The sequence below is a fragment of the Dipodomys ordii genome, unplaced genomic scaffold (assembly GCF_000151885.1).
Source record: "Dipodomys ordii isolate 6190 unplaced genomic scaffold, Dord_2.0 Scaffold7, whole genome shotgun sequence".
NCBI lineage: Eukaryota > Metazoa > Chordata > Mammalia > Rodentia > Heteromyidae > Dipodomys > Dipodomys ordii.
The window spans coordinates 5,083,109-5,099,318 of NW_012267223.1; the positions used below are offsets into that span (position 1 = coordinate 5,083,109).

At 42.8% G+C, this 16,210-nt stretch overlaps 2 protein-coding genes across 2 annotated transcripts in view; one reads left to right on the plus strand and one right to left on the minus strand.

Annotated features, from left to right (window-relative positions):
• Cep95 (centrosomal protein 95kDa) overlaps positions 1–7,545 on the plus strand; it is a 26,319-nt gene extending 18,774 nt beyond the window's left edge. Inside the window, exons 11-18 of the mRNA XM_013036577.1 lie at positions 1,627–1,719; positions 2,458–2,587; positions 3,159–3,328; positions 3,423–3,497; positions 4,669–4,821; positions 6,321–6,467; positions 6,752–6,823; positions 7,050–7,545. Of these exons, the coding sequence (XP_012892031.1) occupies positions 1,627–1,719; positions 2,458–2,587; positions 3,159–3,328; positions 3,423–3,497; positions 4,669–4,821; positions 6,321–6,467; positions 6,752–6,823; positions 7,050–7,226 (1,017 nt within the window). The 3' untranslated portion in view covers positions 7,227–7,545. The remainder of the gene's footprint in view (positions 1–1,626; positions 1,720–2,457; positions 2,588–3,158; positions 3,329–3,422; positions 3,498–4,668; positions 4,822–6,320; positions 6,468–6,751; positions 6,824–7,049) is intronic.
• Positions 7,546–12,475: 4,930 nt separating this feature from the next.
• Positions 12,476–16,210, minus strand: part of Smurf2 (SMAD specific E3 ubiquitin protein ligase 2) — a 69,017-nt gene continuing 65,282 nt past the window's right edge. The window contains exons 16-18 of the mRNA XM_013036586.1: positions 15,257–15,458; positions 13,049–13,124; positions 12,476–12,753 (exon numbers count right to left, since the gene is read on the minus strand). Coding sequence (XP_012892040.1) covers positions 12,654–12,753; positions 13,049–13,124; positions 15,257–15,458 — 378 coding nt within the window. The 3' untranslated portion in view covers positions 12,476–12,653. The remainder of the gene's footprint in view (positions 12,754–13,048; positions 13,125–15,256; positions 15,459–16,210) is intronic.

Below are 16,210 nucleotides of genomic sequence, written 5' to 3' on the forward strand. Positions count from 1 at the left end.
GCTGTGGCTCAAGTGGTAGAGCACTAGCCTTGAGCTGAAGAGCTCAAGGGACAGCGCCCAGGCCCAGAGTTCAGGCCCCACGACCAGACCAAAAAAAAAAAAAAATAATAATAATAATAGAATGAATGGCAGAGAATTATGTGAAGTAACTTGTGTCCCCACTAGGGAACATAAAAATTATACACTCATGAAATTGTCAAGAAAATAACATGTGGCTGGGAATGTGGCTTAGTGGTAGAGTGCTTGCCTAGCATGCATGAAGCCCTGGGTTCCATTCCTCAGTACCACATAAACAGAAAAAGCATAGTGTGCTAGCCTTGAGCAAACGAAGCTCAGGAACAGTGCTCAGGGGCTGAATTCAAGCCCCAGGACTGGCAAAAAAAAAAAAAAAGAACATGGATTAAGAAAGAAGCAGTGAAGCCAGGTGCCAGTGGCTCATGCCTGTAATCCTAACTACTCAGATTGAGTAGCTAGGAGGCTGAGATCTGAGGATCACAGTTTAAAGCCAGTCCAGACAGCAGTCCATGAGATTTTTGTTTTTTTTGGGTCCGGTCGTGGGGCCTGGACTCTGGGCCTGGGCACTGTCCCTCAGCTCTTAAGCTAAAGGCTAGCGCTCTACCACTTGAGCCACAGCGCCACTTCTGGCTTTTTTTTTCTGCTTATGTGGTGCTGAGGAATCGAACCCAGGGCCTCAAGCATGCAAGGTAAGCACTCTACCACTGAGCCACCTTCCCAGCCCCGTCCAGGAGATTTTATCTCCTGTTAATCACAAACACACACACAGAAAAGCTGGAAGTGGAGCTCTGGCTCAAGTGATAGAGCACTAGCCTTGAGCAAAAAAAGCTCAAGGACAGTGCCCAGGCCCTGAGCTCAAGTCCCAGGAATGGCACAAAAAAATAAAAATAAAAAGAGGAGGTGAGAGCTGAAGGAAACTAAGGTACAGTTGAGTAATAGGCCTCTTGAGTTAGAGATTGAGGAAGCACTCATTAGAAGAGGGGGTTGGCTCCAACAAGGCCACTGACACAGATTTCCTGCTGTTGCATGAATTTAGAACATTGGCTTGTTTTACAGTGGTTTTCCAGTGTATTTATAATAGTGAAAACTAACATTAATTCAGATGTTTCAGGATAGTTATATTTACGCAGTACTAACTTGAAATGTAACCTCCATTGGAAGAGTATCAAAATAATTACAGGGGCTAGGAACGTGGCTTAGCGGTACAGTGCTTGCCTAGCGTTCATAAGGCCCTGGGTTTGATTCCTCTGCACCATATAAACAAAAAAGCCAAAAGTGGCGCTGTGGCTCAAGTGGTAGAGTGTTAGCCTTGAGCAAAAAAAGCTCAGGGACAGTGCCCAGGTACTGAGTTCAAGCCCCAGGACTGGGAATAAATACATAAATAAATTACAAAACCTGTTAAGAACAAAAAAATGCGTTGTATAAAAACTCACTTTATGTCCCAAGTACATATCTATTACAACAGTGTATTTATGATACAAACCCAAAAATAGACTTAAAAATGTCAATGAGCCTAACAGCTTAGGGATAATAGGATCCTAGGTGAACTTTTTCCTTGCTGTTTGTCCATACATTCCTAACTATGATATTATGTGACCTTTTCTTTTCTAGACATTAACTGACGCGTTTGAAAGAGTGCTAAGAAAAAATAAAGTTCAAGAGAATATCAGACCTCAGGGGATAAGTGAAGAGGAGGAGGAAACAGTGGGTAAAAGTCTCCACTGAAATAAATGCTACTTGATCAGACCACTGGAGAATACAGATATGTGATTTTGTAAAGAAAAGAAAAAAGGACGGGCAGGGCTCTCTTTAAACAGTAGCTCTTTAGGAAAAGGCAAGATGCCAAGTTGGAGGCTTGGTTGAGTGGTAAAGTACTTAATTTTCACGCCAAGGCCTGGGCAAGATGGATTAGATAGGTAGACAGATAAAGGAGACCCTGTTTTGAAGAAAATAACGAATGTAAAAGGGGCTCAAGCTATAGAGCACCTGACTAGCAAGCAAGAGGTCTTGAGTTCAATTCCCAGTACCACCAAAAAAAGAAAAAGAAAAATCATAAAGATGGTTACAGATACTAAGAGAAAGCTACTGCTAAAACATTAATGAACAGGTGCTAAAGTACAATGTAGTTATAAGTAAGCATACTGTAAAATTGCTTGAGAATTTGTTTAATCTACATAAAGTTTGCCAAAAAAGCAAGCACATCAAAACACAAGTAATGGCTGTATTTAGGGTGTGGGGCGATAGTGTCTGAAACTTGACAGCATGTTTTCATATCCAGAGGAGGCCCTTCACTTAGAATAATGAACAGTAACCAGATTTTTAGAAATTCTAAGACTTTTGGCTAGGAATCAGTTAGCTACTTTTGTTCATACGTAGTATTAAAGATCCTGTGAAAGAGTTGTTAACCTCTCTATCTTACTCTGTTTTGTATCCGCTTCTAAGAAAAAAATATACAGAGAAGCTGTTCATAAAGGAATTCCAAAATATAGTCAGCCTTGGAAGATTTATGCCAGAAAAACCAAAGCTCAGAGTCCGAGACGTGGCTTCCCAAAGTCAAATAAAGCGACTCCAAGTAAGAGCCATAAAATTGTACTTTATGGAGAACTGGCAGCGTATTAAAGTGTGTACTGCCTTCCAAGGACAGCTCTGAAAAGTAACCTCCACCAGTGAGCGCAGCAAGTTCTTTGTTTTATCCCTGCCTAGTGGCTGGTTTTTTTGGAGATAGTTTAACTGCTGAAACAGTCCCCTGAAGGGAGGCCTGTACATTGATAGCGAAGCTCCAGCTTGAGCCAGGGTTGTCTCTGGGAAGCTAGTAGAATGAAAGCAATGCTCCAAGACAAGCAGATGGCCCATTCGGTCTCTGCATATTAACAGTTGGTGCCAGTGAGTCATTGAATTGAAAGGAAACAAGGTCGTGTGAAAGGCCAGGCTGCCAACTATCACCAGAAACTACTTGTCTCCTAGCTCCATCCCATTACACAGGGGCTTTTACTCGGGTCAGAAGAGGAGTGCAGAAGTAACAAGTGCACTAGAATGGCCGCTTCCACAATCAGCACCACACATGGTTAGATGGGCTCAGGAAGTTGCGGGGAGGGTTTATTAGCAGCATGTTCAGCATAAAAGCATCTCATGTTTCCTTGCAGTGAAAGTGAAGGAACACAGCCTCCTCCCCCTCATGCTGGAGCAGTTTCCCTTTCTGTATGTTTCTGACCCAACACTGAGCAAAATGTGGAAACAGCAAATCACACACACTGAACAACTCAGAAAAGAGGCCTATGGAGAAGACCGATCCAAGAAGAAACTCCACGATGAAGTAGGTATCTCTCAGTTTAAAGTTGAGAATAAGCCAGAAAGGGGAAGAGCCTGTCCTCAGCACTGCTCACCTGCTTACCTTGTCCCCCTTAAAGATAGAAGAATCCCTGAGAAGGCATGACCTCCTTACAGACCTGGTGAAGAAAGAATATGAACATAACAGAAGACTGGTATGTCAAGCGCAAGTGGGCCTTGCCGTTTTGAACTTAAAAGTTTTATTTCTTTCCTGTGTCTAAACCAGGTACATAGCACAGATCCACTTCTAGGGCTCTAACCATAGTTGATGAGGGGAAAGTGCCAGGTGTCTCATGTTCAGTTGTGTGTGCCAGTACTGGGACTTCCACTCAGGGCCCAGGCACTGTCCTTTAGCCTTTTCACTCAAGGCTGATGCTCTACCACTTGAGCCATAGCTCTACTTCAACCTTTTTGGTGGAGATGAGTCACAAAGGCCTTCTGGCTGCAAGGTAGTTGTGGCTTAGTGCTTTCTGCCCTCTCCTATGGTTCTCAGGCCCCAGGTAACTGAAGTAGTTTGCCAGCTTCTGTTAGAACCTGGACTGGGAACTGTACTGAGCACCATGTTGCCCCCAATAAGGTCAGACAGTGTGCCAGGAAGAGACCAAAACATCTGTGGTTGTGAGGTAGGTAAGCCCTGGGAACTGTAAGCCTGAACAATCGCATTGTGGCACTGTACTGATCTGGAGGCTGTCTGTACATGCCCCATTTCATCCTCAGTACTGTGTCAGAGATTATCTAATTTCCTTCGTTTGGACCCCACTAAATACTTTGGACAACTCAGGCTTTGCTTGAAAGTCTCAGTGCCATTTTCCTACTCCTGTTAAGCGGGCATCAGGTGTGTGATGCACTGACCTGGCGGAAGGAAGATGAGAGCCTCGGTTGAGCAGTGCTCAGGTCCCGCTGCTCTGCCCAGCGTGGTCCTTTTGGTGCTGCTCTTCCGATGGAGGAGATGACGCTAGAGGCCGCAGGCTTCTGGGGACCAATCATATTATGACCAGGCTGTCATCGGTCACTGGCCCTGCATGGCTGGCTTAGAGCTTGAAGATGTGATGGACAGCAGCGATGAGAAAAGTTAGCCTGGGCTGGGAAGGTAGCTCAGTGGTAGAGCGCTTACCTTGCATGCCTGAGGCCCTGGGTTCGATTCCTCAGCACCACATAAACGAAAAAAGCTGGATGTGGTGCTGTGGCTCAAGTGATAGAGCACTAGCCTTGAGCTGAAGAGCTGAGGGACAGCGCCCAAGCCCAGAGTTCAGGCCCCACGACCGGACCCAAAAAAAAAGAAAAGTTAGCCTTCTCAATCCTCATCCCTCTCTTCTTCCTTCCTAGCAAGACTTCAAGGATCGCATTCACAGACAGAGGCTGACCCAATCCAAGATAAAAGAAAATCGTCAGCAAATTGTTCGTGCTCGGAAATACTATGACGACTACAGAGTTCAGCTGCGGGGGAAAATGCTGAGAATGAGAACCCGTGAAGAAATGGTAAGGACAGTTTTCTTGTCTAGCTCTGTACAGGTGGACTTAGTCTGACATTCATAACCACGTTATGTCTTTGGGACTCTTGTCTCAATGTGAATCCAAAACAAATTCAGGCTGGGCACCTGTGGCTCACACTGTAATCCTGACTACTCAAGAGTTTGCTATCTGAGGATTGTGGTTCAGAGCCAGCCCAGAAAGGAAAGTCCTTGAGACTCTTGTCTCCAATAAACCACTCAGAAAACCATGAGTGGTGCTGTGGCTCGAGTGGTAGAATGCTAGCCTTGAGCTGAAGAGCTCAGGGACAGCGCCCAAGCCCAGAGTTCAAACCCCACAACACACACACACACACACTAAATTCAAAAGTTTACACTTATCCATACTTCATTTTATTATTGCACAATGCATTCCCATTTTTTATTCTCAGTCTCCATGGCTCACATCTTAATGTGAATTCTTGGCCGTACTGGGATTTGAATTCAGGGATTCATATTTGCTAGGCAGGTGCTATATCCCTTGAGCCACACCTCCAGCCCTTTTTGTGTTGTTTGTTTAGAGGCAGGGTCTCACTTATAACCAAAAAGGGGACACAGCCCTGATGGACAGATGAACAAAATGTATAACCATAAAAAGTATATTCATTCAAACAGAGTTTGGTAATAAAAAAGAATTAAGTACTGTTGGGTGCCAGTGGCTCACGTCTGTAATCCTAGCTACTCAGGAGGCTGAGATCTGAGAATCGTGGTTCAAAGCCAGCCCGGGCAGGAAAGTCCATGAGACACTTACCTTCAGTAAGCCACCAGAAAACTGGAAATGGAGCAGTAGCTCAAAGTGATAAGAGTGCTGGCCTTGAGCGAACCAGCTAAGGGACAGCACCCCAGGCCCTGAGTTCAAGCTCACAACAAAAGCAAAAACAAAAATTAAATATTGATATATTCTATAGTGTAGATGAATCTTGAAAACATTATGTTACACGAAAGAAGTGTGTGGAATAGGTGAATCCACAGAGGCAGGAAGGACATACATTAGCCACAGGAAGAGAGAATGGGGAATGACTGCTAATAGGGTAGGGTTTCTTTTTGGAGTACTGAAGATTTTCTGAAACTAGTGGTAATGGTTGCACAATTCTGAATATACTAAAACCAACTGAAGTATACAATTTCAGAGGAAGACTATAAATGTAATTTAAGCTTTGTTTTGAAAAAAATCTTTGTGAGTGGCTGGGAATGTGGCTTAGTGATAGGTGCTTGCCTAACATGCATGAAGCCCTGGCTTTGATTCCTCAGTACCACATAAACAGAAAAGATTGGAAGTGGTGCTGTGGCCCAAGTGGTAGAGGACTAGCCTTGAGCAAAAGCAGCTCAGACCCTGAGTTCAATCCCCAGGATTGGCAAAAAAAAACAAAAAAAACTTTGTGAAATGTGATCCATATATACCTCTAGGTAAGCATAATGATTATATTCTTCAGTAAAAGTGCAGCCTAATGTATCTTTATTAAATAACAGCTATTTAAGAAACTGTTTGAAGAAGGCTTACAGATTCAGAAGCAAAGGTTGAGAGACCTAAGAAACTATGCAAAAGAAAAACGAGACGAAGAAAAGAGACAGCACCAGAACGAACTGGACTCATTAGAGAACTACTATAAGGACCAGGTGGGCCTACCCGCGCTCGCTTGCTCGCTCGCTCGCTCATATTGCAGTGTGTCGTCCTGACCGCCTATGTCAGAGATGGCTTAGCGTTGACAGTGAGACTCCAGGGCAGCTCACAGCTTGCCCCTGGTCAGGTGACACTGCCTCTTGAAAGACTAATAGTACCGCTTTGCCCATAGTATATGGCTTTGAAAGTTTTGAGCCTGTGAACACAAAGTGTTAAGAATTACTACATTTGGTCTATAAACATTCAATTTGAAACTTTTTTTTTCTTCTTCCCTATAAAGTTTTCACTACTGGCAGAAGCCATATCACAGGAACGGCAGGCACTGAAGGCCAGAGAGAAATCCCAGGCCCAGGTAATACCTAACAGGATGGAAAATAATTGATTTACATCTCAAGGCAGTATTATACCTTATAAGGGACTGGAGAGAATATTAATAAGAAAATCTGTCTACCAAGACATTATGCTAGGGTCTCTTTATATCTGTTCAAGGCTCTGTCAGTTATGAAAATCATCACAGGGGCTCGATGGGTGGAGAAAAAACAGGAGACAAATACCTGTGAACATGACTTCTCTTTCAGACGTTACATAAGGTGAAGAGGGAGCTGAGATCGAAGATGGAGAAGGAAATCCAGCAACTACAGTGCATGATAACGCAAAATGACGAGGATGCTTTCTTCCGGGAACTTGAAGCTGAGCGCTTCAAGGCTCGGCTGCAGCTGGCCTCTTTTCAGTACAGTAAAAATCCCTTCCCCTGAGGCCAGGCGAAGTCTCTGGAGGTCTTTACTAGGACAGTGCTAAAACTGAGCCAGTAAACAATGTACACTGAAAGAATAATTTTTAATGCCTTATGTATTCATTCCGGTACTTATTATTTTTTAAATAAAAACCACTTTTTCAAAGCTTCCTGCTTTTAAATTTATGACCTAAGCCAGAAAAAGACCAAAAGCAAAAGCATGTTCTTTACAATCTTATTTGTACTAAAGCAATTAACAAGTTTTGAATGAACATCTAACTTCCTGAAGCCTATTGCTATAATTCAACATAAGATAGTGTATATTAAAAATAAATAAACACCTAACCCCTGACTGAAAAAAGGAAAAAGAAAAATCTCCAATTGAGAAGTGTGGGATGGTCACCAGAGGTGGGCCATGTTGGCCCATGGCTATATGTAGTGTATGTGTCTAGGCTGTGTGATGAGAGGAATGGACAGCTGGTGTGGGTGGTGGAGGCCTGCAGTAAGGAGGCCGCGGGAGCACACATCATGGGAGCACTAGCGATGACAGGGAAGGAGACATAGCCGGCTTAATAGTGGGCAAAGTATGCACACCAACTCCATCTCTGCAATGGGCACGTGAGAAAAGAAAAAACTCACTCGGGCAAGTCTTCAACAGTGAGGACACTTCCATAAAGAGCTTGAGAGCAGATGAGGATATGGAGACCTTGTTAATGAGAGCCAGGGACAAGCCAAGGGCAGGCACCATGACAGGCTGGGAAATGGGAGGCTCCCAGGAGGGCATCAAGTTTGAGGTCAGGAGGCCCTCAGGCTGGGAATCTACCCTAGTGAACAGCGGACAATATCTGCTACTCTGGCCCCAAGGGCTCCCCTCTGTAATGGCAGCTGACAAGGCTGGGCCACGTGGTAACAAAGCCTGTACTGGAGCAAAATCAATTTACTGACAGTATCTACGGGATTTGGAGAGCTGTTGGGGTGGGCCCTTTAGTCAGGTGCTTCCACATTGACTGACTTCTTGTCTGTATGTGAACTGAGTTGTGAAGACCTGCTTGGATTTGGCCTGTATTCAAACAGGCTACAGGAGTATTGTCTTGGAAGTACAGTTTTCCCAAGAGTCGCTGAAGTCACATGCCTAGCCCTAGTCAGCCTGGCACACGTTTTGACACACAGTATCTCAGACTGGCCTCGCCATGTAGCCCTGGCTAGCTTCAAACTTCTCTTTCAGCTGAATGCTGGTTATTACAGGTATATGCCACTATATTTGGACTTTTTTAAGTAAACACTGGTTGAGTGAAAAGATAACTTTTTGTTTTGATAGAGGGCTTCGCCATCTAATAGGCTGGCCTTAGAGCAATGCCCAGCACAGCAAATAATACCTCTTAAATATAATTTTAACTTTAAATTCTAGCTTGTCTAGTTTGCTGAGTGTGAAATTGCCTTGTATATCCTGTCACTCTACTGGTGCAATCCACCAGTGCTATCACAGGTGCAAGCATCTAGGATTGGATAAATGTAGAGAGGACCTGGTTGGCCTTCATTATAGATAACAAAGAACACAAACTGCAGGTTACTGTGCACAGAACTTACTCATACAGAAGTCAAATCTGGGAATTTGTAGACTAATACCAATAATCCTTACTGTACTAAAACTTTACACATTTTAGGTCAGACCAGTAAACACAGTGATGTGAGATAAAACACACAAGTCCAGAAGAGTATCAAGTATAGTATGCTCACTCACCTTACACCCCTGCGCCACAGCTGCTCCCAGGTGTCCCGGGGAAGGATACACCTATGCATTTAGCTGGACTTTCAGCCACTGGCACTGAGAGAGCAGCAGAGTCATAGCTCTGAAAGTCCATGGCTTTTGGGGAATTTCTACATTTTTGTTTTGAGAATTTCACTGCCTAACACCTGGAGCAATGACAGGCTGTCATTGTGAACCCAAGTGACCTGGTATGAAGGGCTTCCAGGACCACATCCTCCTCCCCACCAGACCACCAAAGCAGAAGGGCACCTTCCTGCTCAGCCAGGACATGCAGAGGCCTGAGCTCTGAAGTCTAGCAGCTATACTGCTAGAGCTTTCCACGCAGGATGGTGTGCACCCTCCTTTTGTGACTGTCACCCTTGGGACAAACCAAGTTTTTTCAAAACAATTCATTACAAACTCAATGTTCTTAAAAAACTTTGTTGCTGTGACAGTGCAAACAGCATTCATTTTATTGCTCAACTTTAGCATGGGCACATACATAGTTAATTTTTAAAAACCATTTATACAGATGTTATTGATAAAGCTCATGTAACAACTGGGTGAAAAATACAAGGAATATCAAAGCTAAAACACTCTGTAATAAATACAAGTACAATGAAAATGATAAAACTTTGTTTTAAAGTCAGTTTGAGAGAGGAAGAATATTACATAAAGTGAGCTAATTATACCTAGAAATAAAACAACTCAGCATTTGGTACAATCATCATCCTAACGTAAGCATGTTAAATACCACAAATGGCACCCGTTGATGGTAAGCTGCAGACAAGCAGGAGCTGCTCTGCCAAAGGGAGAAGGTGGCAGAACCATCCCAACGCCCACCAGTGCAATCGGTCCAATGCCCCCCACGTTCCAAGCAGATTTAGTGTTGTAAAATAAGACAAATCACGTTATACTTAAAGGAAGAGAAACTTGTGCTCTTGATTGTAAATACAAGAGAGGATGAAAGGGCAACAAACTATGTGCAAAACAAAATGTACACTATACACAGCACTATTTTAAATTTCTTTACACCAAAAAAATAAGGCCCTCTGCATCAAATCTCACCTCTACTGCGAATGAGCTCTAAGAAGCACTCACTCACAGTTCATAATTAAACATGCATGATGGAATAATATGGAAAGGTGACATCACATATTTGAATTAACACAACTAGAGAAATGATAAAGAGCAGTTAAGGAGGGGCATGTGGAAATAAATATTCACATTAAACATGAGGTGCAAGTCCAAGGTTCAATGACAAGAGTCTTTCGGTTTCCTTAGCACCTATTTTGAAGTAATGGGGTGATATAATTTTGAAACTGAAACCTAAATCATGTTTTCATATATCATGTTAGTGATCCCACAGACTGTCATGTAGGATGATTTTCTTTTAAAGCTCTATTAAAGTCATTACAAAGTTAAAAGGCACTCAAAAAGCGGTGGTGTTTGCTTGCTTTATGTTGTACATGAAAACAACTGATAGTAGCTTTTTATTACCACATCCCTGTCAGGTAGATTTCTATAAAGTGTTCATCGTGTATTTTGTACTGAAGGATTTTAAGAGGAGGCACAATAACACACTGCACTAGTGCTTGAATATAAAACAGAGATGGATCTGTAAGCAACAAGGTGATACGAATGCTGAAAATACAAATACTCGAACAGCAGAGACCATTTCCACACAATGTTCCTCGGTACTACTAAGAATGCAGTAGGAAAATCCAACATGTTTGGGAAGAAAAAGGCTATTGTAAGCACATCACTGCCGCACAGCTGGAGCTCTGACTAACGTATCCATAGTGGTCAAATTTGGCCAAACAAAATACATTTAAATGCTGAGGAACTACAAAAGCAGTTCTCAACTTTCTAAAAAAAACAAAAGCAGCAAAGTTCCCCTCCCACTTTTATATACCCATTCCCTGCCCCATTTCACCCCACCCCGTGAAAGTTTAGCTCAAACTCCAATATTTAAATGATAAACATTGGAGCTGCTTTGGGGCAAGGATGGGGAGATGAGGGTTGCAGCCCTTCCTCCCAGCGCTGCTTCCCCGCTGGTCACTCCTCAGGTGCCTCGCTCAGAGGAGCACTGTCTGAAAGCACAGATGGAAACCCACTCCATCACATGGAACAACACAGGGACCTGTTCCCTTTAGGACTAAGCTGCAGAAGTTAAGCCCATTACTAAAATTTGCTATGCTTACTTCATACATCTATGTTTAAAAAAAATAGCACATACTTTTTGGTGGCTCAAGTTAAAAATCCATTTGTGATTTTAGATTTTTCTCCAACCCCTCACTGCAGAGTCTGGGCTGCCTTCTGGATCACAGCGCAAGTCATACACCTGTGCTTGGAAATCAGATGTGGATTCTCAGCACTGCAGAACTGGGACTTCCTTCCTTCCTTCCAAATTGAATCCTTCAGTTTTAAAGTGATTTCTCTCACAGAGTTAGAAGGCTTTTGTTGTTTGTTTTTAAGGCAGGATCCTGCTTTGTAGCTCAGGCTGGCCTCCAACTCCACATCCCCCTGCTTCAGCCTCCTGAGTGTTAGGACTACAGGTATGTGCCACTGCACCTAGCTTCACTCTTTTTTTTCTTAGTACTCAGATTCCTTACTCACCACCTAGTACTACCTCCAGTTCATCTTGTGAGGTAAAAACAGGTTTCCTAAGCTTGCTGAATAGTCTTCAAACCGAAAGTATCCCTTTTGCATAATTTTAGCCAATTAAAAGCATGAGCATTAAAAGCTTCAGGATGGGTTACTTGATAGAAAATTACAATATAATTAAAATATAAATTAGGTGCACTTATTAGAGACTTTGGTTTACAGAAATATATCTTAAAAGACAAGCTCACCTAACAAAGAATTAAAATCCCATCCCACTTGCATGCTGAGAAACTATAAAAACACAGTATTTCAATTTAAGATGAAAGTAAATCCAAAATACCTGACCATATTGATTCAAGATAAAAAATATTAGGTTTTTAAAAACATCTTCTTAAAAACAGGGATCCCCTGAATACATCTTACCATAGCAAATAACTACTAAGTCTAGACTACATGGTCACATTAGGAATTTGAAAACCAAAATTAAATAGTTGTATTTCCAGGAAATTCATGATTAAAAAGTACAAAAACCCACTTAGGCTAGCTTGAAACATACGAGGCAAAGTAGAATGCTCTGCTATAGAAAGACATAATTAAACATGTAAATGGCTTAATCTCTGAAAGATAATATTCTTTTAGCCAATTGTTTACAAAGGAAGAATAATTCAAAATAACTTTATTTTTAACAAAGAATAAGTACAGGAGCTGTTCAAAATCATGTATTCAATCAAAATGAAATGTGACTTGTACCGACTGCTAGAGCTGTCTTGATGTATAAAGACTGGAAATCTGTGAAGCAATTTGAATAGATTACCTTTTATAAAAATAGTAGTAGTCTTTAAGTGTAGAATACTGCCTAACTCTGGAAATGCAGGGAAGTCAGCATTCTTTAGGTTCAAGATATGAATTTTAAATAGCAGCTGAATGTGTCCTCATGGCAAAGCATAAAGACCTCTTTTCCTTGAAAAGGAATTTGCAAAGTGTCCTTTCCCTCACAGCATCCTGCCGTGGAAGGAGGTGGGTTCCTGTACTTCAGCCTCCTCTGAAACGGAGAAAGGAGGCTGCGGTCAGGGCACAGAGTTCTGGGCCAGCCCCTCATTCCACAGCAAATCCACATGTTTCTTCGATGGCTGTTAGCAGCTTCTCATAGAGCTTTTCATAGCTTTCATAGGGTGGAATGTCTATTCGGTTGAAGCTGTGAGTAAATAGATCATATTTTACAGTTTATTCAAAATAAGCAAACTGGTCTAACAAGTACACAAGGCACACAGAATATCATCCTGTGTCACAGAGAAAATTCAAAAGATGGGATTTCTCTAAAGAAGAGATCACGCCTACCAGTTTCTGAATATTTGTAACTTTTAAATCACTTGTAAATGTTATTTGTTCTTTTTAAAGGTGTATTTATTTTACTGAGCAGTAAGTGAAAGAAAATTCTGGAAGCAACGCCAACCTACATGGACAAAGGAAAAGCTACAAAAATAACTCACCAAGTGTGGGCTTTTGGCAGGTTGTTCGTGCAGGCATCAATCTGGTGTATGGTGAAGAGCCGTGGGCCTGCAGCACCTACCAATGAAGGAGATGTGGGTCAAATCACCACAGGGCTGTATCTATCTCCAAAATCTTGTAACTAAACTGGTACATAATCCATAGGACCTACAGATGGGAAATGCTTGAAATTCACACTTGATACCTCAGGGAGGCAGGAAAAGAATCTGAGTTCTCAAAGCTGGAACTGAGTGAACGTGGATAAGGCCGAATGCCTGATGACATTAGCATTTCATTTGAGAAAAGGTTCTAGATTAAATCCTTTTGCCAACTTCTTTTATAGAAAATCAAATCTCCAAAAGGATGATTTAAAAAACTACAAGCAGGAGCTGGGAAGGTGGCTCAGTGGTAGAGTGCTTGCCTTGCATGCATGAGTCCCTGGGTTTGAAAAGGCCAGAAGTGGTGCTGTGGCTCAAGTGGTAGAGCACTAGCATTGAGCTGAAGAGCTGAGGGACAGCGTCCAGGCCCAAAGTTCAGGCCCCATGATCAACAAAAATAAATTAAGTAAGTAAATAAATAAACTACAAGCATGGCTCAAGTGACAGTGCTTGCCTAGCATGCATGGGGCCTTCAGTCCAATCCCCAGTAACACACACACACACACACACACACACACATATGCATGCGCGCACATGCACATGTGCACACCCAGAGTAATTGGGCAAATCTAAGATTTTTGCTTTGAGAGAGGATCTCACTATGTGCTCAGGTAAGCCTCAAACTCGCCATCTCCCTGCTTCAGCCTCCTGAGTGCTAGGATTACAGCCATGTATGACCCTTGCCCAAAAAGCACATTTAAAAAAATGACAACCTAGGCTGGGAGGGCGGCTCAGAGGTAGAGTGTTTGCCTTGCATATATGAGGCCCTGGGTTCGATTCCTCAGCACCACATAAGCCAGAAGTGGTACTGTGGTTCAAGTGGTAGATCGCTAGCCTTGAGCTGAAGAACTGAGGGACAGCGCCCAGGCCCGGAGTTCAAGCCCGATGACTGACAAAAAAATAAAATGACAACATAGTACAAATGTAGAATTCAAGACTGAAGTCAGTCTAAGAGCAAAAGATGAGCAGTCCATAGGAAAAACTCCAGTTAACACAGACACCCCATACAAATGTACAGAGCAGAAACACAACTTCAAGTTCTAGAAACTGAAAGTAAACATAGCTGAAACTAGGCTGTGACTAGGCCTTAACCAGCGAGTGATGGATCACCCTAATGAATTGTTCCTATGATGCTTTGTGCATAATCTCTCTTCAGCAACAGCTCTGAAAATGATGAAGAAAAAGAAACTGCCATCCAAGAAAGCATACACCCATTAGCAACGGCACCAACTCATCCACAAACTCAACAGCTTACTCTACAAAAAACAATTCTTAATGTAAAAAAAAGGGGGTATCAGCTGGATGCTGATGACTCACACCTGTAATCCTAGCTATTCAGGAGGCTGAGATCTGAGGACGGTGGACAAAGCCAGCCCTAATAGGAAAGTCTGTTAGATTCTTATCTCCAAATACCCAGCACAAAACCAAAGTGGAGCTGTAACTCAAGTGATAGAATGCTGGCCTTGAGCAAAAAAAGCTGAAAGATAGAGCCCAGACCCTGAGTTCAAGCCCCAGGATGAACACCAAAAAAGAAAAAGAAAAAAGGAATGTGATTATACATCAATGGTCTGATGCAATGCAGTAAATTCAAGTGCTCTGACCAAACAGATGGCTTCTGAGACTCCTGCTGACTCTATTAAAAGAAAGAACGGACAACAGAAGCAAGGCATCCCAGATGGGTGAATGCTTTGCCAGGGTGAGATGTGGACATGGAAATAGATAACTTGCCCCTACAGGAATGTGTGACTGAATTAAAAGCAAGGTGACCTGAAAACAAAAGACAGAGCATTAGCACAGACAGCCCAGTTTCCCAGGTGGCACTGACTGTATTCACAGAGAACTCCCCAGAAAAAGGATCTTGGGAAAGGATAAGAGAAGAAAGGAGAAGGGACCACAATGTAAAAATTACAGATCATAAATGGACTGAAAAGAGAGCCTATTAGTGCAGGGCTTGTGAGATATCTCTATAAAGCAAGCGCTGTCCCCTGCCTATCCACACCCTGGCAAAGCCAGCGCCGGGCCTGTCCGTCCGTCCGTCCACGGGCATTTTACCTTGAAGAGCCTTGAAGCCCTGCAGAGGCACTCTAGAAGACCCTGTCACAAACTGAAGCAACCGTGCTCGTCTTTCTTCATCAAAGAACTCCACAGCCTTCCAGAACCATTTGACGACATTGCTGTCTGGTGTGCAGTGTTTTAACCGGGTGTTTATCTTCCAGTCACTGACATCTATTTTTCCAAGTCCACAAATAATAAGCTGTTAAAACAATGCGTAAGTGATGAGCCAGTGAGAACCAAAGCCATGCTCCAAACTTCTCAAAAGAAACCTGTGCAGCATGGTACATATAAAAAACATCTGGGAAACTTTTCAAAATCTACACAACAAGTGTAGTGCTGAAGAGATTGAAATTTTGTGTGTCAGGTGACAGTCAGGATTTGTACTTTAGAAACTCCAGAGGTATCTAATTGAAGGTAGAGTTCTCTCTCCAGGATCTGAGAATCATCATTGTAATGGACCTGATATGAAAACTCCACCATCTCATAATAGGACTCTGATTATTTTAATGGACAGGAAGCTGTGACTCAGAATATCTGCAGTTCCCATGTGCCTTCCTCTGTGTACATCACATGAAACTGGTTCAACATGCAGCACCATGATTTAGACACATTCAACTCGCTCCCTAAGCCATCATTTCCTTCTGCCATAATCCATTGGCTACCTTTATTTCACTACATTCCATGAAGGCCACCCAGAATCACAACAACTCAAGAAATGCGTGCCAAGCCGGGCACGAGTGGCTCACACCTATAATCCTAGCTACTCAGGAGGCTGAGATCTGAGGGTCGCAGTTCAAAGCCAGCCTGGGCAGGAAAGTCTGTGAAACTCTTATCTCCAATAATTCACCAGAAAACTGGAAGTGGCACTGGAGCTCAAGTGGTAGAACACTAGCCTTGAGCTGAAGAGCTGAGGGACAGTGCCTAGGCCCAGAGTTCAAGCCCCACAACAGA